The sequence below is a fragment of the Dunckerocampus dactyliophorus genome, chromosome 5 (assembly GCF_027744805.1).
Source record: "Dunckerocampus dactyliophorus isolate RoL2022-P2 chromosome 5, RoL_Ddac_1.1, whole genome shotgun sequence".
Lineage (NCBI taxonomy): Eukaryota > Metazoa > Chordata > Actinopteri > Syngnathiformes > Syngnathidae > Dunckerocampus > Dunckerocampus dactyliophorus.
In genome coordinates this window covers 3,440,251-3,462,671 of record NC_072823.1, presented here as the reverse complement: position 1 = coordinate 3,462,671, position 22,421 = coordinate 3,440,251, and the positions used below count along the sequence as shown (strand labels likewise).

The following is a 22,421-nucleotide window of genomic DNA, read 5'->3' as shown; positions in this document are numbered from 1 at the left end:
CATATGAGCTCCAGTTATTTGCTGTGTGTGCTGGGATCTTGTTCCAGCTAGAGTGTGAGTGTGTGTGTGTGTGTGTGTGTGTGTGTGTGTAAATCCTTCCAACACACTCGAGCCGCATGTCCGCAGGAAAACGAAGCAATAAGAGGGGTCAAATAGTCTCTTTGAGATTTGTGATTGGTGAGATTATTATGAGCAGCGTGTGTCCCGCTTTGGTACGTACGTTGAGGAATGACAGCCGGGGAGTCTTCGCTTAATGTCGGCGGAGGAAGAAGCCTTTCACAGTGCTGACGTCTGGACCTGACGCAGGTTAGTTCAGCTTCACTCCTCTCAAACATTGCTGACAAATCGGTCTCAACCTGCGTCAGTGAGCACTTCTCCTTTGTCGGGATAATGCATCCACCTCAATGCTGATTCGACAGCAGGATTAACTGCACAGGTGTGCCTTACCCTGGCCACAATAAAAGGATACTCCCAAATGTGAAGTTTTATCTAGCAGCACGATGCCACAGGGCATGCTGACTGCAGGAATGCCCTCTGGAGCTGTTTCCTGTCAATTGAATGCTCATTTTGCTCCCATAAACTGTCTCCAAAGGCGTTTCAGAAAATTTGGCACTACAGCCGTCCCTCGCCACTTTGTGGCTCAAATTTCATGGCTTCCTTCTATCACAGTTTTTAAAAATATATATATTATTTAAAATGAACAGTTACAGGTTTAATGAAAAACACATTCAGGGTCCTAAAGCCTCATGCTCCAAAGTGAAACTAACCGGGACGCATCTCTGCAGTTGTTTGGCTGTGTCATGTAGACAGGAGTATTTTTATTTCTCCACAGACGGCCAGCGCCATGGATCACGTGCTGTGCTTTGCAGACTGTTACATCTTCACTCCATACCTTTACCCAGCCTCTTGGCAAGAGGACGGGACTCTGCGTCAGATCATCAGCCTGTTTCTTCTGACCAACGTGGGAGCACAACTGCTTTACATGGTCTTTGGCGCGCTAAGTTTCTACTGTGTCTTTGACCACAGGCTCATGAAACATCCACATTTTATAAAGGTGGGCTGTCAGACTTCTATGACTTTGGTGTGACATACTTTATTTTAGGACAGGGGTGTTTAGCAACTAATGCAAACATTGAGGTTTTTCTGTACAAAAGTGAACAACAAAGTTGTCTTTATTCTGATGGTAGAATCAGGTAGGGCAAGAGATCCGTCTGGCAACGACCTCGCTTTTCTGGATGAGTTTCCCCACAGTGATGCTTTTCTTCTGGGAGGTCAGAGGACACAGCAAACTTTATGACGGCATCAACCCAACTTTTCTGGGTGAGACGACAGTGATTGCAATAATTCTAACATGCGCTGAATGGTTTACAAATGTGTTGTTCTGTGTTTGTGTATCAGGATGGTCAGAGGTGTTGGTGAGCATAGTTGGATTCTTGTTCTTTACGGACACATGCATCTACTGGATACACCGCTGCATGCATCACAGGAGCATCTACAAGGCAGGTTTGCAGGATCACTGTGTAGTTTCAATTCACCTAAAACCTGATCACTGCTGGAAGTTTTTCAGACAACCAGAAGTCGTCATTGATCTTTGTGTGCAATGAATTATGGCAACATTGAAATTGCTGCATGAAGAATATTTCATGTTGACAGTATTTCCCTCCAAGTGTGAAAGTGAACATGCCACGCACCGCCGTTTGTTTGTTAGTTGGCCGAATTAGGCAAAAACTACAAAACCGATTTTTGTGAACCTTTGAGCAGAGGTGCTGAAAAAGAACCCAAAGAATTTTAGTGCAGAAAGAGTTGGAGTCACGTGTAAATAAGGGATGTAAACCTTTCCCACTGAGGGCCGCATACTGAAAAATTAAAAGGATGGGGGTGGCCATTTTGATACTTTATAGTTATAAAATCTAAAATGTAATTTTTATATATTTGAAGGCAAACATTTGTGTGAATTTTGTATGAAAGTGTCCCTGACATGATTCATCAGCTTTGCTTAAAGATGTTATATATAGTTTGTAATTATGTTCTACATTGTTCGATTTTTGAAAACGAACAGAATACTGCCAAAAATGACATTTATAGTTCATGGCGCCAGCCGTGACGACTAGCTCTCGCAGCTCAGCCTCATTTCCTGGAGTGATGTCATCGGGGTGACACCTCTCGGCTAAAGCAGAGTAAACTAACACTTCTAAAGGTAGATCGTCGACTTGGTTCAGTATATTTTTCATCAAAATAGTAGTCATGCCAAAATGTTGAGTTGCTGCTGGATGTTCACGGTATCCGAGTGATACTATAAGTTTGTTTTCTCTCCCAAAAAGAGGAAGGTTTAAGACAACAATGGACGACGCAAGTGCAGAGAACGAGTGCAGTGATCATTTCACTGATTACTGCTTCGAAGGAACACCTTTACAACAAGCATTTGGCTGGAAAGTACGGTATAAACGCATTTTGAAAAAGGATGCTATTCCGCTGGTACACAGGAAAAAAACAAGACAACAAAGAATGACCGCTACGTCAAAGTTGGAACAAGAGATTAAGTCATGTCTTCTTTACATAATGTATTCCAAACACTATTCCACGATAGCGACAAGGCTCCATTATACTTGTTACTGTATATAAAAATCTTCTGACTTTGATATGCTTACTGCAGGGGGCGGCGGCAGTGGCAGCGGTGAGCATTAATTGTTGACACGAGGCCACACTGGATAGCCATTAAAGCAGGCTGTAAAAACCCCGAATAATAATTGAAGGATAAGAAACTCCAGAGTAATTTTGAACGCGACCAATCTCCATGTCAAAGTCTTAAGTTCCTTTTCTGCAAGCTCTCCATTTCATCTGCAAATGTTTCTTCCTCTTCAACAACTATCGACACATCAGTCCAATATGCACTATAATCACTGTAAATATCCTCTGTCTCGTACACCGCTATGTTTGTTTACGATATTAACCCGGTGACGTCACTTCCAGAAACGATGCTGAGCTGCGAGCTAGTTTGTCATGGCTGGTGACAAGAAATATAAATGTCATTTTTGCTAATTTAACGTTTGCTTTCAAAAATCTAAATATGTAGAACATAATTACAAAAAATATATACCATATTTAAGAAAGTTGATGAATCATGTCAGGGACCCTTTAAGCGTATATCATTGGTGTTACAATAATCCCTAATTGGTTCCAGATCAGACCGTGATAAGTGAGTTTCCGCAAAGTAGGATTCCTTCTTTATAAATGGAACATTTTCGTAGTTATGGTATAGAAAACTGTTTATGATTTTTTTTTAACATTATTAGAGCCCTCTAGACATAAAACACCACCCATATAGTCACCTTTACACTCGTTTTACTTAATATAGTACATATAATTGGAGAAAATAAGCCATTCAAGACAGTTTAACTTGTAGGGGAGCAGAATGAGTGGCAAACAAGCAGTAATATCAGGGTTTCAGAGTTGAGTTTTAGCTTGCTGTGGGGTAAGGCTGCAACAGCAACGAGTATTATTTTTATTATTACTATTGTGCCCGCCACCGTAATGAGGATAAGCAGCATAGAAAACGGATGGATGGATTATTATTGAGCCTGTTACGAGACAATTCAAACATGCTAAAGCTAAAGCCTGCTGTTCCAGCAATCAAATCTGGTGCTCGTCTCGACAAACAATTAGACTCCTCGTGACCAATATAGAATACTACATTCACAAGTTGAACGGTGCTCTTAATGACTTATATTGGTATTTCAGTTCATTTTCTGCTTGAAAATGCTTAATTTGGGCCAATAATACATACAATTTGCTTAAACATGCATGTACTCGACCACAAAACAATTTATTAATTTTTGAAAAACCACGATAGAGAGAGGGGGCGATGTACGACGACTCTATTGCTGTCAAACATTTCTACTTTTTTGCTCTCACGCCCCCCAACTCCATCCAGTAGATGGCAAAGTCAGAGGCGCTTCAGCTTCAGGCTATAACTAGCTTGACAACACAGCTGGTGCCAAAGACAGACGGTCATCAAACAGAACGACGATGCGAAACAAAAAATAAACAGCACAACGTGTAACAGGTCAGTTGAGACACAACAACAATGAACCACCATTCTATGTGGATAACACTGACTTAGCGCTAACACACATCACTTTGAAGTGATAGCCCGCAAAGCATGCTGGGTACGCTAGTGGCAACTACAATATAGTGAGATATTAGATGTACGTTGACGTGTACATTATCTTTAAAATCAGCAACACCCGTGAGTGTTATAAGGTGCCTGCATGTGCGCCGACCACTGCACAAAATGAAAACACTGGTTTAAAAACACGAGATAACGTCGCATATTATGACACAAACTAAAAAGTTCAGTTTATCCGTCCCCACATAAGCATAACCCAATGCCACACATAGATCGCAGTCCTGTGTCGTTTGTGTTTGTGCATTGACAATACAGGTAGTTCATTTCTGCTGCCTCATTCTGGTCAGAGCGCACAATGCCGACTGCAGAAACTGTTGCTCGTCACACAACAACTACATGTTCCTCACTTTGTTCAATAGTTCGTTCATAGATGACGCCCAGGCTTCAGAGTTGGGCGTAAGATGTTCCAAAATGTTCCCTTATCTTCTAGCTACTGACTTGAACCACCTTTTGAGTGTCTTGTTTACTCATCCGTCTCCTCTTCAGCACTTGCACAAGCAGCATCATTTATTCAAGATCCCCACGCCGTTTGCAAGCCATGCCTTCCACCCGGTCGATGGCTTCCTGCAGAGCTTACCCTACCACGTCTACCCTTTCATCTTCCCGCTCCACAAGGTCATCTACTTGTCTCTCTTCGTCTTTGTCAATATCTGGACCATTTCCATACACGACGGCGACTACCGCATCCCTGGCCCCTTGATACATCTTATAAATGGTGCTGCCCACCACGTGGACCATCACCTTTTCTTCAACTACAACTACGGACAGTATTTTACCCTCTGGGATCGTCTAGGAGGCTCCTACAGACACCCCTCGGCCCTCCAGGGGAATGGACCGCATGACCACATCCGCAAGCTCACGACAGAGACAGCATGGATGCGGTGACAATGGAGCAGCGGTCTAAGAGAAGACTGAATAGACTGAGTTGTTATTCATGATGATTGTTGTTCACATTTTCATCTCCGCTTTCACATAACATTGCACAGGATAAGGAGGTGATATCTCAATATCTTTTAATCATCTTTGTCCTTGCCAAACCAAAGAACCATTATTGTGCAAGTACATGCGTTTCATGAGCTATAAGCCAATGCGTGTTGCACACTCATACGCAACTTGTGGCGTCAACATATCAAGTGACTGCTACAGAAAACCTCAACAGGCAAACGGTAATTCAATGCAAAATGCCGCTCAGGCAGACTAAACATCAACCCAAGTGGGAGTTTGAACATAGTTGTTGGTATTGTCCCACAGTCCCATCCCAGTGGTGATTCAGCTCCCAGTGTTCGGAGTGTTTTCGTGCAGGCTTGTCAGTGAAAGGTCCGTCCACTTCATCTCTTGCTCTTTCACCGACTCCGTGGATCCCCCATTGTCCTGCTCGGCCTCAGGGAGTTCACTCTGAAAGACAACTAGATGAGATTAATCTCAGAGGCTGAAGGTCTCGTCGCGTCACTCGGCCTGGCTCGGTTACTGATCGGTGGGGCAACTTGGTATCCACATTCTACTAGTGCAGTTTATACTAAACATGAGACATGAAAATGGATAAATCCAGTATGCAAATCAGTCCAGGGTGTCTTGCGCTGGGATAGGCTCCAACTTCTCCATGATCCTGCACAGGATATGCAGAATAGAAATGCAGACGGACAGTGAGAAGTATAGTGCTTTTGTAAATTATGTGAATGTCAGATGGCGGCGAGTGAAAGCCATGAACGCCATTCATTTTATTCAGGTCGTACGACATTCTGTTAAATGTACGGTAGTTACCTAAAGGCCTCTCTTGGCACACATGTTAGATAGCATGACCAGAGCAGACTTGTTTAATCGCTGTATTTTTCCACTTGCTCGGCCTTCATCTTTCTCCTGGAAGACGAGTGCCTGCAGCCGTGTATCATTAAATTTATCAAATTGTGCTATCGTCTCTGAGACTTATTTGGAAGTGTAAGTTGGTAAAACCTCACTCCATCGGCCTTAGGAGCTGCGTTGAATGCTGGGACAACATTCTGGGCTTTTGGCCAAACGGTCAGCGCTCTCGTTTCCCATTCCTTAGATCCTGTGTTCAAGCCCCCGCGCGGGCAACGTTAAGCAGGGGGGTTACATTGGTGCCGTGACCTGGATGGGGGTGAGTGTAGTGAATTTCAGCCTGTGCCGCTACCAAAGTGTATGTTGGTCAAACCTCACTCCCTCGGCTTTAAGAGCTGTGCTGAAAGCTGGGTCGAAAGTCGGGGCTCTTGGCCCGACCGTCGGTGCTCTCGTCTCCCGTTCGGAAGGTCGTGGGTGGCGGGTTACAGAAGCATCAAAGATGACGAACAATCAAAAGCGTTCAATTCTTATAAAGTTTAACTTTGAATTGTGACAAATATAAACATAAATGTGTCCAATCTGCTCTTTAAAACCACTGTTGGTAACCTCTGCTAGCTTGTGCTGGAGTTCTTATATTTTTTGGTTGAAAAAAAGTGTAGTTTGGATTGGAGCCGAAGAGAGACAGCACCTTTAAGGCAGAGGTGTCCAAACTTTTTCCACCAAGGGCTGCAGAAAAACTGAAAGATGCTGGGGCCATTTTGATTGACATTTTATATATTAAAGATACGAAAACCAATCCAATGTAGGTCACAACAGCCACATGTTAGCAATGTAGGGTAACATCTAATAATACATCTCTTTAATAATGAAAGTGTCGGCAAAAAACAAAACCGTTCTGGGTGGATGGTTTTGACCGTAAATACGCCACCAAACAGAAGCAGTCCGTTGCTGGCGTAACAAGAAAAAGTAGAGTTCTGTACTTACCAGAGGGATGGTGACATCCTCATAAGGTAGCCTGTCTTCCCTCCAAGCGTCATCGGTGAGATCCAGAACTCTGCCGTCTCGTTGGATTTCACTATCCATTCTCAGTACGACACCTAGTGGAAACTGCTCCTGGGACAGGTTTGTCTTCAGTCCAACGGTCGCTGCTCTTACTTTGTGGCGCGGGTTGAAGACAGAACACCAGCATTAGCCACCGTTGGTTAAGCTGCCATTGCTGTTTTCAGCCGGTTGACAATGACGCACTTTTCAAAACGTAATACTCCGACGCGTTGTGATGGCGTCACACAATACACTTTCAAATGCTGGGACTCGTAGGATTGGTGTTAACGCACTTGTAAACTACTGTAACTACGCCCCGAAGCATAGCTCATACTTGTATTTAATCTGAAACATTTCTAGGTCTTGAGTCCTTTCCCCGCCCACGGTGCTGATTGTTTAGTGGTCACCATGGCAACTAGACTAGCCTGCCAACCCAAGGAAGAAGACGCGAGTTTGAAAGATCCGAGTTCTGACGGTATTTGTCTTCGTTATTTTAAGTTATGTTGTTATTAAAATAATAGTCAGGGGAAGCCTTAGCTTTCGAAACAAAATACGTATTGTGTGCTATGAGTTTTTTCAAGAATTTAACGAATGTGAATGATAACCGCTTGAATCAGTCGTGATGGGCGGGTCTAGGGTCTGTGACAAAATGGCGTCACTTGTTGGAGTGGGCGATACTGGAAATGTTGGTAACAATCCTATAACACGTAAATATGCTGATCTTCTGATTTTGCCTTTAATTAGTTGATCATGGTTATGATCACAACAGAGCAAAGGGCAAACAATTTAGGCGTACAAAATATGTATTTTTGGTTTCAATCAGCAAAGTTATGTGTGAATATTCAACAATATACTACAATATCAACAAAATAACACAATCATTAATTTATTCCCTTTTGCTACATATCACTGCTTTAGAAAGATAGAGGTAATAGTGCAAAATACTTAAACTAATACCGTTGTTGCCTATTGAAGTCCATTTATTAGGACGTATTACCTGGATTTGTAAACAATATGAAGTTATATGTTTGCCAACAATGTTACAATATGAACACAAAAATGAAAAACATATATTTGTGAAAGCAACAAAAGATAATAAAAAATTTAAAAGCTTTTCAAGCGAGTATTTATCCGATACCGACGCTACACGCGATATCGACTTCATTGCTATTTGTGTCGACCGGCCCGACCCAATTTGCCGCCGTAAAAAAACAAAAGAGAAAAATTACAAAGCCGTTTAGGACGACGTGTGAAGACACGTCACCGTACAGCAAGGCGACTCGTCTCTACCACTGCTTCCGGTTTGGCTAACGTAAAACGGCGAATTAAAGCCGTGAGATGACATGTCCGAGTGGCACCGCTGAGGATGAAGAACATGGTTAGTAGTAGTTTAGTTTCTCGTTTACCACGTGTCCAATCTACACAGGTATAAGCAGCGGCAACTTAAGTGTTTTTTGATTTTGTGACTTTATAAATATTTGTCATATGCATTTCCTTAAACAGGAGCTTCAGTGATGTCTGCCTCCAGGGAACAGCAGGCAGAAAACACACAAACGTGCATCACCCCCGGAAACCCCGTCTTCTCATGCACATTCAACCCACCCGTTCAAGGTCCAACTCCGACACCGTGGTCCAAACCCCAGAACCCCCTGTACAGGACCACCTCGGGGGAGTACGGATTGTACCCTCCGACCGCAGAAACCACTCCGTGTACTTTCCACCCGAGAACCCAAAAATTCACCAAGCATTTGAGCAAGAGCGGCATGTACCGGGACACCTGCTTCAACACCACAGTCGACCGCAGCAGAGTGTACGACTGTCCCAATTTACAACACACTATCTGATTTACCATCTGGACTCCATGAGATGTTTGCAGGGCATGAATACACATAGTCTGTTTCTGTACGACTGCATGTGATAGGATGAAGGTTCAGAACCCAAACATCACTTCGTTATGTCGGTGCGGAAGCCAGGAATTTCACTGCATGACCCACCTTTGAAATAAAGACAACTGGACTGTTGACATTTCATGAAACACTTGACACGTAAGCGTCCTGAGCCTAATGAAGGAAATGTTTGGACGATAACGGGAATGCGGGTCTCCACCAAAATGCTCCTGGGTGTACCTGTCGACATTTGCATTTGAAAATAAGCGGCATTCGGGGGGGAAAATAAGGGAAATCCTTTTTTTTTTAGACCAAAAATGTCAGGAGCCAATCTGTCAACATTTGCATTTGAAAGTAAAGGACATTTTTGGGAATAAGTGGAATTCTGGTCTTCATCACCAGAATTGTCCTGAGTCGACCTGTCAATATTTGCATTTGAAAATGAGGGAAATTTTCAGAAAAAACAAGGGAAAATTGTGGTCTTCCAACATTTGCATTTGAAATAAGAGACATTTTGGCGAAAATAAGACGAAAGTCTGGTCTTTCCACCAAAATTGTTAGGAGCATACCTGTCGACATTTGCATTTGAAAATAAGGGATATTTCCAGGAAAATAAGGGACATTCTGGTCTATCCACCAGAATTGTCCGGGGTCGACCTGTCAACATTTGCATTTGACAATGAGACATTTTCTGAAAAATAAGGGACATTCTGGTCTTCGACATTTGTGATTATTTTTATCTTGAATAAATGTGCAGCTGGGATAGGCTTCAGCTCACCTTTGACTCTAATGAGGATGGGTGGATTTTTAATATCAGTACATTGTATCTTAATGTGTCTCTAACAGTGTGTCTAGCAAGCACAACCAAAACGTATATATATATTTTTTTAAAAATATCAAATGTTGCATTTCTACATTGCATTGTATCACATTCAAGCTTCACATTCGTGCAATTTGCAATCGCATAATTTAAACACATTATTTTTCTGTTTTATATAAACAATTTTATTTGTGCGTTCTGTCGCGTCGTATTGGAAGCAAATCCGCCTTCATCCGTCAGCCTCCCTCTGCTGCATCTCAGCTGATGATGCCAAGCTCGCTAGCTGCCTGCGCTACGGAACTTAGCATGTAGCAAGCTAGCCTGTATAGTCTTTTGCTGTTGACACGTTTAGCTAGTGTGTGGCTAAATGCATGTGCCGTTGTAGCCTTCTGCAGATGTGTCTTCTTGCGGGATACATGCTTGTCAGGTAAATATGAAACGTTTCTACTTTGGCCACCACGGCACCACGCCTAGTTCACTCATGTTTGCTAACTTGTACACTTCGACAGTCACGGCTAGCCTACAGATCTTCTAGGAGCTGTTTAGCCACAACTAACAAAGCTAATCTGTCTTCTTAGCTGCTTTTCCGCTTGGGTGTGTGAACGCTGCCGTCTTTCCAAGCAATAAAGATGTAAGTGTGCGCTTGAAATTATGGATAGGACTTTTCATACCAGTGGCTTGATTTCGAGCCGCTATGGTAAGAATGATTGCTAGCTAGCAGGCTAACTGTTGAACTGTTGTTTGTCAACAACGATGTCAATGTCCTAATTATTACCACTATTATTATTATTACGACTACCTGATTTCCAGGACAACCCAAGTTAGAAAATTGGAAGTACATGTGGATTTTTATCCCTCTAAAATGTAAATTAAATGCTTCCTTTCCCGCAGTGTTTTAAGACGTGGTTCTGGATTTATGATGTTCAAAGAATTCATCACATCACCTGACCCCTCTCGGCCCGTCAACCCACTTATAATTTATTAAACCCAAACTTAATCCCGCATCCCCGCTTGGAGTCACTATGATCATTTGTGCTGACACAACCCTGCCCTGTGGGACGAGAACCCCCCGTAATCCAGCTCATCAAATGATATGATAGTAGCTGCCTGGATCAGTTACTGTGCCTGCAGGAGCCTCGCACAGGTTCTGCTTTTCCTTTCTTCCGCAAACACCTTTCCGACCCTGTGGGAGACCCTCGCTGGCCGTGGAGCCATGGGTAATAGCTGCGTGTGCCGGGATGACAGCGACTTGGAGGACCATCATCACAGGGCCTCCAGGGGGTCACGAGGACAACCCAGGCGGGTGGATCATGGTACAGGCCCGGCTATCGACACGGGGGAGTCTCGTAGCGGTCGCCCGAGAGACCCTGTCAGACCCCCGCGTAGGGGGCGTGGTCCCCACGAGCCACGGCGGAAGAAGCAGAACGTGGACGGCCTGGTGCTGGACACACTGGCTGTCATCAGGACCCTTGTAGACAAGTAAGAGACTTCCATCTTGCTCAGTACTACGTTGTTTAGAACCTGCAGTACAAGCATTCTTCATCAAACAGCTACAAAACGTGCTGTGTACAAAAAACCCCCAGAAACACCGCTTAATTTGATTGCATAAGGGCTCCAGAACGTCTCCAAGTAGCTGACTACTGCCTTCGCTTGTAGCTACCGAAAAAAAAGAGTTCCTTCCCATCACGAACTGGAACTGGAAGACGTTTACAGCGGCTTTATTTTAATAATAAAAAAAACTATACGCAGTGAAAGCGTATCGATAATCCATAGGATGCTTAACTATCACGATAGTTTGATACGAACATTTATTGCGGTTAATTGGTTCCACACCCGACCGTGATAAGGGAAGTAGGATTCCTGCCTTTTTAACATTTTTAAATATATTTAAAAAATAAAAACAAATATTAAAAAATCAAAACAGGATTCCTTAATCATACATTGAATATTTTCATAGTTCGCATAGAAAGCCTGTTAAAGACCTTCTCAGTGTGTTTTATTAGCATTATCAGAGCCAACTAGGCATGAATTAACACTCCTATAGGTACCTTTACACCTGTACGACCCAGCATAGTTGACATAATAATAGAAAATAAGACATCTTAGACATAAGTAAGACGTTTCATAGACTGACACGCTAGCACTGACAGCATACTTGGTGGCTATCGTCTCATCGTTTTGACGTTCCTGACACCTATTGCCCAGTGTGGTAGAGTACTCCTGCCGTGGCACAGTGAACGTTCACACAGGAGCTGCTGTCAGCCAAAACTCGCAAGCAAGTCACCGGCACTCGCCACACTGCTAACCATGCTAACGCTCTGCGACTCCACAGTAGCTAGCTGACGCGCACACGCGCCTCCTAAAGGCGCACGCAACACCACAGATACGACACTATGAATCCAGCAGAGGGCGCTGCCTCACAAGTCAATTCAATCAACATTTTTCAGCAGAAGATGCTTTGTTGTTGTTTTTTTTTACGTGTCGAACTCAATTTAAAAAGCGTTTAAGAACTGTGGGAGGCGTATTGTAAAGTTTCGAGTGGGCTTATTGTGGGAGCGTCCGTTCTTGTCATGTTTTCACCATTCGCGGGCGGGGGGTCTTCAAGGTAACCCCTGCTCAATAAAAATGTTGTCTCTGTGTTTTTATAAAAAACAAAATGTAAGGAAGCATTCATATGTTGGTTATTATTTACAAATGCACACTTGCTTTGCAGTGACCAAGAGCCCCCTTATTCCATGATCACTTTACACGAGATGGCGGAGACGGGTAAGTCGATTCGCATTTGTGATATTTGGTTTTTATGTTCCAAAAGTTCAACGTTTGAGTTCCTCAGACATAGTGGCAGAATGAACAGAGTCATGTATTTTGTAGGTAAGACCTGCAGGCAAACTTTTTCCACCGAGGGCCGCGTATTGAAAAAGCAAAGGATGCGGGGGCCACCGTTTTGCATTTTTCACACCAACCCATGTAGACATGCAAAGATGTTTGATGTGTTTAAAGAAAAGCCTGCATCAAAGCATATTATTAGTATAAATGAACTTTTTCTCCTTATGTTACACTTTTTTTGCCATTTTTTTTCCCATTTTGGCTGTTTTTATTTCATTTTAAATATATCAAGTTTTACTCTTAATATTATTGTCATCTTTATTCTCATAATATTTAGATTAATATTATTCACCCACCCTACTTTTTCTAGAATTTAAACTTTATGATTTGTTTTGTTTGTTTCTCATAATATTACGAGTGTAAACATTTTTTTTTTTACATTTTTAGTCTTTAATATTTCAACTTTATGCTATTTTTTCTTAATATTATGACTTTATACTCTTAATATTTTGTCTTGACTAAAATGACTCCTCCATTTTTGCTGTTGGTTTTCTTGTTTAACTGTATTTTGAGTCTCTGCCGAGGGCCAATAAGGAAACAGCTGGGGGCCGTAAATGGCCTCCGGGCCACGCTTTGGACAGCCGTGCACTAAGATAATAGGTCTGCTTTCAAGGATGATTAAGCAAATTAAAAAATATTCACATTTGAGAGGTTGAAATCGAGGACATTTACCTTTTTAAATAAATTTAAAAAAAAGGTTAATCAAATATCAAAAGAGTTGTTAATTAATTGGATAATCGTTTAATCATCGATTCATTGTTGCAGCTGTAATCAGAACAGAAAAAAATGAAATATTACAGGAAAAATTGAAGGGTGCACACATTAATGCAGTGGTCCCCAACCCCCGGGCCGTCGGTCATTTGGTACCGGGCCGCTCAGAAAGAAAAAATAATTTCCATTATTTCATTTTTTTTATGTTTTATTTTGAAAAGTGTCCGGATTCTCTCTGTTACATCCGTCTCACTTGACCATGTCCATTGTGGGTGTGCTAACTTTATCTCATGCCGCACAGATAGACTACTACTGTATTTTTACCATTTTTCTTTCACCTCATATTTGGTGTCAAATGCTGATACTATGTGGGAATGCATAAAGGTAAGTTTTGATGACTTATTGAGTGCTAATGTGCACATTTGTCTCAAGTTAATTCATGCTAGCGTGCTGCCTTTTCCCACACACGTCAAACAGCCAAGTAATCATCTCTCTGGAAAAACTTGGCTGGTACTTCAACTGGTGGATGGTGGGTCTGCATTCATTTTGTGCTTTTAATTTGATGTTATTCATATCTTAGTTTTACACAATACATAATAAATAAGATAAATTACACCGCTATAATGTACGACATCCCCAGCCCCCGGTCCGTTGGAGATTTGTGGTAACACAAGCCGGTCCGTGGGTCAAAAAAGGTTGGGGACCACTGCGTTAATAGATCCAATGTCGGTCAATGTATGCTAAGCTATCTGAACAAAACATCCACATCTTGACTCATCAAATTAGTGTAATATCTGATAGCGTACCTCACTAATGATGACATTATTTATTTTTACAATGTGCCAAGGGCCAATAAAAATGAGCTGCAGACCGAAAGCGGCCCCCGGGCCGCACTGTGGATACCCTTACATTGGAAATGCACATCAACTTTTATTTTATTGTGAAAGAAGGGAAAGTTAACGCATCTCCTTCAAAGCATCGTGCACTTTCTTTTAAGGATGATTTTTAATGGCATTCACCAAAGCGCAAGGAGATGTGGAAATGAAGGGCCCCTCTTTCTGGATGTACACAAAAATGTATCACAGCTATACTTTTGCATATCCTACCTGGACACAAGATTTTGCGTTATCCCAAATAGATGACTGCGTAGGCATGACTCACATAAACCAGAATGATCAATGGAATTACAGACAGCGTTTAAACTGCGTTAGACTTTCAAGCAATGTTGAAGTGTGTTTAGGCGCTTTCATTGCTGTACTTGCTGCCATTCACAGCACGTACGTTGCTGTCACGTCTGAACGGAAGCTCAAATTTGTCTCTTTTTTTTTTTTTCTTTCTTTCCCTTCTCTCTCAGACGACGGCTGGCTCGAGGTTGTCCAGTCCCTGATTCGTGTGATACCATTGGACGACCCGCTTGGTCCTGCAGTCATCACCCTTCTATTGGACGAGTGTCCCCTGCCCACTAAGGTACTACATAACACAATCAATAGTAAATATGCTTGCATTACCCGCATCAAGCACTTTTCATACTAGCCAGTTTCAAACTGCAGTTTGTGTAACCAGAGTGAGTCGGCATTTTCAGATCACGACGTAGCCATGCAAATCACTTTTCCAGTCTAAAGGGCGCGATGTTTGTGGTTGTTGCTGCACAACAGGATTGCATTGAATGAGGCCTGGTTTCTGCTCCATTAGTGACACACGTGTGTCCCTTTTTTAATGAAGAAATGTAATTTGCTGGCTGTGATGTGCTTTCTTCAGCTGCTACAATCTGTTTTCCCCTCACCGCTAAAGGCAATATTGTACCCGTGTTACTTCTTGCACTTTGTGTAAGGAAGTACATTTTCCTTCACAATCGTGTATACAGCAGATTCCTGCTTTTTGCAGGGGTTATCTTCACCAAATGGCGAAAAACCACAAGTAGTTGATATTGATATGCCCATAAAAATGTATATTCTTGACACACGGCTCACTCCCCCGATTGGTTATTATTAGATTTTGACACACGGCTCGCTCCCCCGATTGGTTATTATTAGATTAAGCCCCAGAACCCTCCCCTTCTCTCTACGGTTGCCATTGCTCACTTGCCCTAAATATGCCTCGCACACTTATTAAACGCATTTTAAGTGTAAAATGTGTAGGTCCGCACCACCAGTGAATGAAGGATGTGAGATGGTCCAAGAACAGATGGCGTCACGGTGAACGCACACAACTACGGCACGTTCAAAGAGACGAACAAAGGGCAAAATCTCAACGCTTGACCAAAAACGTTGTCAGTGAAGCATAAAGACAGAGGTACATGTGTGCTGTACATTTTACCAGTGTTGTCATGTATTGATAAACTATTACCGACTTGTGGCAAGTGATGTGATTTCGGCAGGAAAAAATTGCCTTTTTTCACAGGAAAAAAAAAATAATAATTTTGTTGGCCAAAAATCCACAAAATTGCGGGACGTGAATCCTGAATTGCGACTGTGAGTAGAGCCACTGTACTTATATTTGTATCATTCCGTATTCAGCATTCAGTGAAATATACATCAGAGCCATACCGAACTGTATTACCAAGTTAAGTACTTTCTAAAATCATACACAGTTGAACAAAATATTGCACCACAGTCTGCAGTTGCAGGAAGCTGCCTCTCTAAGACCTAAATGCAGTGCAACCCTCATTCGTGTCATTGCTAGTGGTGTGTGCAGAACTTTTACATTTTTAGGTACAGTGCTGCTCCTCCCAGAAATTCATTGTGTGTTGATGGTTTGAGTGACTGATTCCTGTCGTCTTCAGGACGCTCTCCAGAAACTCTCAGACATGCTGAGTCTGAGTGCGGCAGTGGCCCGACAGGACGCTCTGAGCCCTGCCAAACACAGAAACACCACAGCTGTCCTGGGATGTCTGGCTGAGAAACTGGCTGGTACATTGACACCCTTGACTGTTTATCTTCACACCGACGGGTGACTTATCACTGTCGGCTATCTAATTTTATGTCTTCTTTCCAAGGCCCGGCCAGTATTGGACTGTTGAGCCCTGGAACTCTCGAGTACCTTCTAGAAAGCCTGGTGAGCAAAGCAGAGGCATAAAAATAAGCTACATTTTCAAATGATTGAAACAACTCGCAGTAAAATGGATGTGGATTTTTTGTTCACATCCGATTTATCTGTGCAAAGCAAGTCCTCAGTTGTAAACTTTAGAGAAAAACACCATGGAGCTGATTAGGAAACTTTTCTAGCTTCACATCTTTGCTAAATATGAAGTTTTGGATTATTGAGAAATAGTAGCAACAGGAAAGTCAGCAATGTAATGCCTTCTTTATTTCATGTGTTTCCTACTACAGAGTTCTGAGGCACACCCTACTGTCATGCTGTTTGCGCTCATAGCCTTGGAGAAGTTCTCTCAGACCAGTAAGTTCACTACCTGGCTCAAAGACACTGATGATGGGTTGACATTAGTGGAGTTGGCACTAACAGCTCAAATTTTGGTGTCTGTCCAATACCAGGTACTGTAAATATAAGGCCAATATTGCCTATACCGATACGTTTGGTTGATTTTTTCATTCCTTCAATTTTTTTGATCAGGATTATAATCAGATTAAAACACAGGACAAAAGATTGTACTTTTTTTTTTAAACAATGATGCGGCTGACTCATGACGAAAACAACTACAGTTCCCATGCGTGCCGAAACAGAAAGCACTGCATTTCTGCAGTAGAAACGAATATCGGATGTTTTGAAGTCTTAGGCAGCGATAGTGTTTCGATCTGACAAATCTTAAGTAAGTTTGATCAAGTGCAGTTTCTGCTTGAAAGTCTCACCGCAGCTAACTCTGGGAACACGGAGTGTTGGTAGGATTGCAAGACTTAAAAAGTGCCTCTTTCTGAGTAAATATATCTCATGTTACAACGTGGACACCTGCGGCTGATAGACAAGTGCGGCCTGTATATGTACAAAATTGTACAGTATATTCAGGTGTGCTCAATATTCCGGAATTTACGGTATTTGTGAACAGTTTAACAATATAAATACAATATAAAACAATGTAACAGTATCAACAAAATACATTCATCCCTCGTTTATCGCGGTTAATTGGTTCCAAAGCCGACCACGAGGTAGGATTCAATGTTGATAAATGGAATATTTTCATAGTTGGAGCATACAAAACCTATTTATGACTTTCTAAATACTTTTTCATTACCATTATTAGAGCCATGTAGACATGAAATAACACACCTAAAGTCACCTTTACACTCCTATTATTCTTGGTTTACACCACATTGCTAATGCGCAGGCTACGGGATCGCTGCAGAGACACAAGAGAGCATGCTAGCGAGCTACCTAGTTAGCCTCCGATTTGTTTATTGGACACTTAAGAAAGGGTTCATATTGAGTGGGGAAGAAAGACAAAATAAGAAGCCAAAAATGTACCACTTCCACACGGAATAGGAGGAGAACTTCTTTTCACTCTCATGACGGACATACCGTGGCTGACTACATGTAGTGACGGTAATGCGATGTGTTTTCATGTCTTGATGTAGCGAGGGACGACCGTAATCCAATGATTCCCTTGTGCAAAATAATTGAAGAAAAGCAAAAACTACAATCTTCTCATTCAAATCCTTTGGCTTTTTGCCCCCAATCCCTCCTGTGTCCAAGGACTGTCCCCTGAGCATGTAAACAATATAACAACATGAAGAACAATTCTGAAATAAACATAGAAGAGAACTGAACAATCTCGTTCTCATCATTCTAGTATCAGTCTGATACTGATACCACCTTTTTTCCGCAAAGGTTGAGTGGTTGCAACTGGATGCTTTTTATTTGTTGGTGACATTTCACCTTTCATACAAAGGACTTCTTCAGTTCAAAATGTTGAAGTGTGGAGTCTCTCCATTTATGTCCGTGGTTGGTGTGTCCCCTGGGGTGGTCGCGGTAGGGCGGTCGATGTTGTTGTCTGGCGTGGCTGGCATAACAGTAAGTCGGTCGCCTGCCTGGTGCCCATTAGTGGTCACTGTGGAATGAGGCAGTCTTTGGGGGAGAGATGTCAGGACGTTGTTATAAAGAGACGGTAAGTGGTGGTTGCAAGCCTCCTCTGTTTAGAGAGGGCCTTCCAAGTTTGACAAATGGCTTCTTTCCCACCTTTTAATCCAAAAGTGAGGAAGTCTTTTATATTAAAGGTGAAACTGTCAAGATCTGGATACCCTTGGTATCGATACAATTGATAGTTAGATCATTCGAAGAAATGAGACAAACATACAACTTTATCAATGGTCCTGTTTGCCGTCCTCAGGTGAGAACAAACTGACAGTGTCCGAGTCTTGTATAAGCAACAGACTGGCTGTGTTGGAGTCTTGGTCAGAGCATCCCGACTACCTGAAGAGGCAGGTTGGATTCTGCTCACAGTGGAGCTTAGACAACCTATGTGAGTGGCTCTCACTGTCCGATAAGGAGATGTTGTGTTGCTGAGTGATGATAAGTAAGGTTTTGCCAATGGTTCTGCTTCTGTCTCCTCTGTCCAGTTCTGAAAGAAGGGCGTCAGTTCACCTACGAGAAGGTCAACCTCACCCATATCAATGCCATGCTCAACAGCAACGACGTCAGCGAGTACCTCAAGATCTCCCCTAGTGGATTAGAGGTAAGTCTGTCTGAAATTGGTCACAAATATACTTTTAACACCAATTGTTCAATTAATTTTTTCTTTGTTTTGTCAGTCACTTCATACCAGTCCATGTTGCATTATTGTAGTATTCACAAAGAACTTTTAGAGCTTGTAATTGTCACGGACCAAAAGTTGGGCTCTTCTCAGCCTGGTTTGATTGCGCCCTCTGCTGATTACTGCATGTATTGCAGTTTTCGAGACCTAATTGAAAATTCTTAAAAGGAAAGTTAGATTGCTGAAATTGCACATCTTTCAGTACAAAGTTAAGCACCAGTACACCAAGGTCGTATTTATTTTGTCTGTTTTTTTCCCGCCATAGGCACGGTGTGACGCCTCCTCCTTTGAGAGCGTGCGTTGTACGTTCTGCGTGGATTCTGGCGTTTGGTACTATGAAGTGACGGTCATTACATCGGGTGTGATGCAAATCGGATGGGCCACCAAGGACAGCAAGTTCCTCAACCATGTACCCGTTCTGTCTCTCAGCTCGTCATCCTTTTCTCATCCCGTGCAGAACTCAGACCAGTGTTATTTACATGTGTCTTGCAGGAGGGTTACGGGATTGGCGATGATGAATACTCATGTGCATACGATGGCTGCAGGCAGCTCATCTGGTACAATGCTCGCAGTAAACCTCACGCTCACCCCTGCTGGAAGGAAGGTATGCTTTTTGAAGTCGGATTTTGGTATCTATGGATAGTTAAGAGTTGAGCACCGACGTGCTGTCGTCATGATATTGAGAGTTCTGTGTGGATTAAAATGTATGGTGCCTTGTTTTAGGAGATGCTATTGGCTTCCTGTTGGACCTCAGCAAAAAGCAGATGATCTTTTATCTGAACGGACATCAGCTGCCGCCAGAAAAACAGGTCTTCTCCTCAGCCACGTGAGTTCACACATTTGTGGTTTCTTTTCCCTCCTGCTTTTGTTTTTCCCCCGTCATCTTCTCCAGACTGATCACGTCTTACTCCTCAATTTGTCAGGTCAGGCTTCTTTGCGGCGGCCAGTTTTATGTCATACCAGCAGTGTGAGTTTAACTTTGGCGCCAAGCCTTTCCGCCACCCGCCCTCTGTCAAGTTCAGCACCTTTAACGACTTTGCCTCGCTGCTCCCAAGCGAAAAGATCATCCTGCCCAGGTAAGATGAAGCCAGGACACAGACGTGGTTGCATTTTCATGTTCTTTTTTTTAAATAAACAAACAGATGGACCATGCTGTTATCTTGAGTCATTCAATCAAACACTTTCTTTAACCTGAAGAATAATTAGTTAGGGGTGTCACGAGATGATACACAAGATTGGGCCTGCGAGGACAAAATGAGATTTTAAAGGAAAGTACAATGAAAAAATCAAAAAAATATATGACAATGTATTGCATTCTACTAATATAATTGCTACTGTGTTACACTCGTCTGCACTCTGTGTATCGGCCCCGCCTCCACCCACCAAGAAAAAGAGACTGTATGACTGACAAAAGGGCTCACTCCGTTCATGCCGTTGTTCTATGGAACAGATGGGCCAAAGTGCCGAAACCAGTGCACAGAGTGAATCCTCTTCCTGCCTGTTTGGAGGCGGTATAAGAGGAGAACACACGCATGCACATGGCAATATATTAAGGCCACAAAATTATCCAGTTCATTTTCATTTATTGTGTAATTAATTAATTAATCGTCATCCCAGGGTTGTTCTGAAAGAGAACTCTTGTCACGTTTTAATCTCGCGAGATCTTGTGACACCTCTATTGTTAATACAGTGATCGCCAGTCCGAGGGGCGTCAACTTAAACTGGTTTAACTGTATCAGAATACAATTTTCTGCAAGTGAAAGTAAACTATCGTACTGAGAAGTCAAATAATAAAGGAATTGTAGTATGTGCATGTATGTATGTACCTTTTTATGCTGTGTTGGCCCATTTCCTCCCTATAGAGTCACCTGACTAAAAAGTAAAACATAAACCAATTATGATGCAGCATGTCATCACAGTATATCAAAGGAAACTTTTAGTTTTATTTGTGATGCACAACTCAACATTTTCTTTTTTTTTTTTTTCCAATAGACATCGGCGTCTGGCTTTATTGAAACAAGTTAGCATCCGGGATAACTGCTGCACGCTCTGCTGTGACGTCATGGCTGACACAGAGTTGCGACCCTGTGGACACGGGTATGTCATGTAGCCGCTAAAGTCAAATTAGATTTTCTAAAAAGGGCTATATCGAACCAGACCAGTCTCAATTTCCTTCACGGGATTAATAAAGTGTATCTCTCTGTCAGTTAACCAGGGGGTTTAAGGGAGGCCTGTTAGAGAGGAATAATAATATGCACATACAAGTAAGCTGAAACAGGAGTGTCCAAAGTGCATTTTCGGCCCTCTGCACATTCTAAAAATAAAACAAATTTGCAATTAATTACTATATTATTATATATTACATGAATCAGGTTTGTCAGCTATAATACAAAGCCAAGACGTGGATGTTTTGCTCATATAGCTTAGCATATATTCATTGGCTTACACAGGATTAGTTTTAGCATATTTAATAGAGAAATTGTAACAGACTGCCTGAATTCTTACATTTTTTGGTGTGCGGCCCCAGCTGGAAAACGTTTGGACAGTCCGGAGTTAAAGGAAGAAAGCTTTCATGTTGTTTTCCTGTTTTTAACAATTTTTAAAAATGCAAAACAAGTGTTACATTTGAAAGTGCTCGTGTCACCAAAAGCAATAGCAAAATGAAAATACTCACTTAATAAAACATTTTTGTCATACTGCTGTCATCCACCCGTAAACAACTATAAAATCTGACACTATGGACACACAGCAAAGCAAAGAAGGTGGCATTCACTAGAATAACACAATAACGTTCACTGATATTGTGCTGTGATGACTATCAGAAAGAAACTGGCCACAGCAGGTTTGTTGTTTGACTGTCAGTTATAGACGCTGACAGATGGACTGCAGGATGTAAGACGTGTGAAAACCCATATTGTTCTAAGATTCGTAGCATATGTCCAGTAGAAAAAATGTGGATTTACTTACTGACACCTTGGCACACATTTCCACGGTCGAACGTCTTCTGGGCTTTTTGCTCTTTGTTCAAATGCGTCTGCATCAGCGCTTGTGTTACCCCCAGTCTGGCTTGAAGAAAGCTAGTCGGGACAGCTGAAGGTAGAAACACCGTCCGACAATACACATTCAGTCCCGAACTTTGCTTTTATCTGAGGCACTCTTTGATCTGGTGATTCAGTTGAAGGTGTACCGTGGCTTGTTATTACTAAATGTTTTTGTATCTCCTTCCAGGGGTATGTGTATGGAGTGTGCCTTACAGTTAGAAACGTGCCCACTGTGCCGCCAGGACATCCAGACTCGCGTCAGACTCATTGCACATGTCTCCTGACACGCTCCACACTCCTCCTGTAAGGAGAGATGCACAAGCCCCGCAGCCACCTCCCCCTCTAAGCCCCT

At 42.4% G+C, this 22,421-nt stretch overlaps 4 protein-coding genes across 6 annotated transcripts; 3 read left to right on the top strand and 1 right to left on the bottom strand.

Moving 5' to 3' along the window:
- The first annotated feature begins 181 nt into the window (after nt 1-181).
- LOC129181354 (lathosterol oxidase-like) lies at nt 182-5,166 on the top strand. Its single transcript, XM_054776467.1, has 5 exons — nt 182-306; nt 833-1,054; nt 1,188-1,320; nt 1,399-1,499; nt 4,673-5,166. Exons 2-5 carry the CDS (start codon nt 845-847, stop codon nt 5,069-5,071), a joined length of 843 nt encoding a protein of 280 aa, XP_054632442.1. The 5' UTR covers nt 182-306; nt 833-844; the 3' UTR covers nt 5,072-5,166.
- anapc13 (anaphase promoting complex subunit 13) lies at nt 5,162-7,341 on the bottom strand. The gene is made up of 2 exons (XM_054776471.1): nt 6,968-7,341; nt 5,162-5,581 (listed from the first exon to the last, which is right to left on the bottom strand). Exons 1-2 carry the CDS (start codon nt 7,064-7,066, stop codon nt 5,456-5,458), a joined length of 225 nt encoding a protein of 74 aa, XP_054632446.1. The 5' UTR covers nt 7,067-7,341; the 3' UTR covers nt 5,162-5,455.
- LOC129181355 (piercer of microtubule wall 2 protein-like) lies at nt 7,260-9,629 on the top strand. 2 transcript variants are annotated; one of them, XM_054776468.1, is made up of 2 exons: nt 7,260-7,499; nt 8,528-9,629. In XM_054776468.1, exons 1-2 carry the CDS (start codon nt 7,433-7,435, stop codon nt 8,866-8,868), a joined length of 408 nt encoding a protein of 135 aa, XP_054632443.1. In that variant the 5' UTR covers nt 7,260-7,432; the 3' UTR covers nt 8,869-9,629. The 2 variants fall into 2 exon arrangements, with proteins under 2 accessions (XP_054632443.1, XP_054632444.1); XM_054776469.1 differs by lacking the exon at nt 7,260-7,499 and adding an exon at nt 8,226-8,402.
- Nucleotides 9,630-9,978: 349 nt separating this feature from the next.
- rspry1 (ring finger and SPRY domain containing 1) lies at nt 9,979-22,405 on the top strand. Of its 2 annotated transcripts, XM_054775959.1 has the most exons (16): nt 9,979-10,157; nt 10,309-10,361; nt 10,622-11,209; nt 12,444-12,496; nt 14,682-14,794; nt 16,110-16,236; nt 16,323-16,381; nt 16,657-16,723; nt 18,606-18,737; nt 18,835-18,950; nt 19,294-19,437; nt 19,521-19,632; nt 19,752-19,854; nt 19,952-20,104; nt 21,021-21,125; nt 22,257-22,405. In XM_054775959.1, the coding sequence occupies exons 3-16, from the start codon at nt 10,824-10,826 to the stop codon at nt 22,351-22,353; spliced, it is 1,767 nt and encodes a 588-aa protein (XP_054631934.1). In that variant the 5' UTR covers nt 9,979-10,157; nt 10,309-10,361; nt 10,622-10,823; the 3' UTR covers nt 22,354-22,405. The 2 variants fall into 2 exon arrangements, with proteins under 2 accessions (XP_054631934.1, XP_054631933.1); XM_054775958.1 differs by lacking the exon at nt 10,309-10,361.
- Nucleotides 22,406-22,421: the final 16 nt, after the last annotated feature.

Excerpts from the sequence above, each read along its gene's own strand:
- LOC129181355 (XM_054776468.1), top strand. The coding sequence starts at position 7,433 with ATGGCAACTAGACTAGCCTGCCAACCCAAGGAAGAAGACGCGAGTTTG. Across the intron at positions 7,500-8,527 it reads GAAAGATCCGAGTTCTGACG|GAGCTTCAGTGATGTCTGCC; the intron begins GTATTTGTCTTC and ends TTCCTTAAACAG.
- anapc13 (XM_054776471.1), bottom strand. The coding sequence starts at position 7,066 with ATGGATAGTGAAATCCAACGAGACGGCAGAGTTCTGGATCTCACCGAT. Across the intron at positions 5,582-6,967 it reads AGGATGTCACCATCCCTCTG|AGTGAACTCCCTGAGGCCGA; the intron begins GTAAGTACAGAA and ends GTTGTCTTTCAG.
- LOC129181354 (XM_054776467.1), top strand. The coding sequence starts at position 845 with ATGGATCACGTGCTGTGCTTTGCAGACTGTTACATCTTCACTCCATAC. Across the intron at positions 1,055-1,187 it reads AACATCCACATTTTATAAAG|AATCAGGTAGGGCAAGAGAT; the intron begins GTGGGCTGTCAG and ends TTCTGATGGTAG. Across the intron at positions 1,500-4,672 it reads ATCACAGGAGCATCTACAAG|CACTTGCACAAGCAGCATCA; the intron begins GCAGGTTTGCAG and ends TCTCCTCTTCAG.
- rspry1 (XM_054775958.1), top strand. The coding sequence starts at position 10,824 with ATGATAGTAGCTGCCTGGATCAGTTACTGTGCCTGCAGGAGCCTCGCA. Across the intron at positions 11,210-12,443 it reads ATCAGGACCCTTGTAGACAA|TGACCAAGAGCCCCCTTATT; the intron begins GTAAGAGACTTC and ends CTTGCTTTGCAG. Across the intron at positions 16,237-16,322 it reads TCTGGCTGAGAAACTGGCTG|GCCCGGCCAGTATTGGACTG; the intron begins GTACATTGACAC and ends CTTCTTTCCAAG.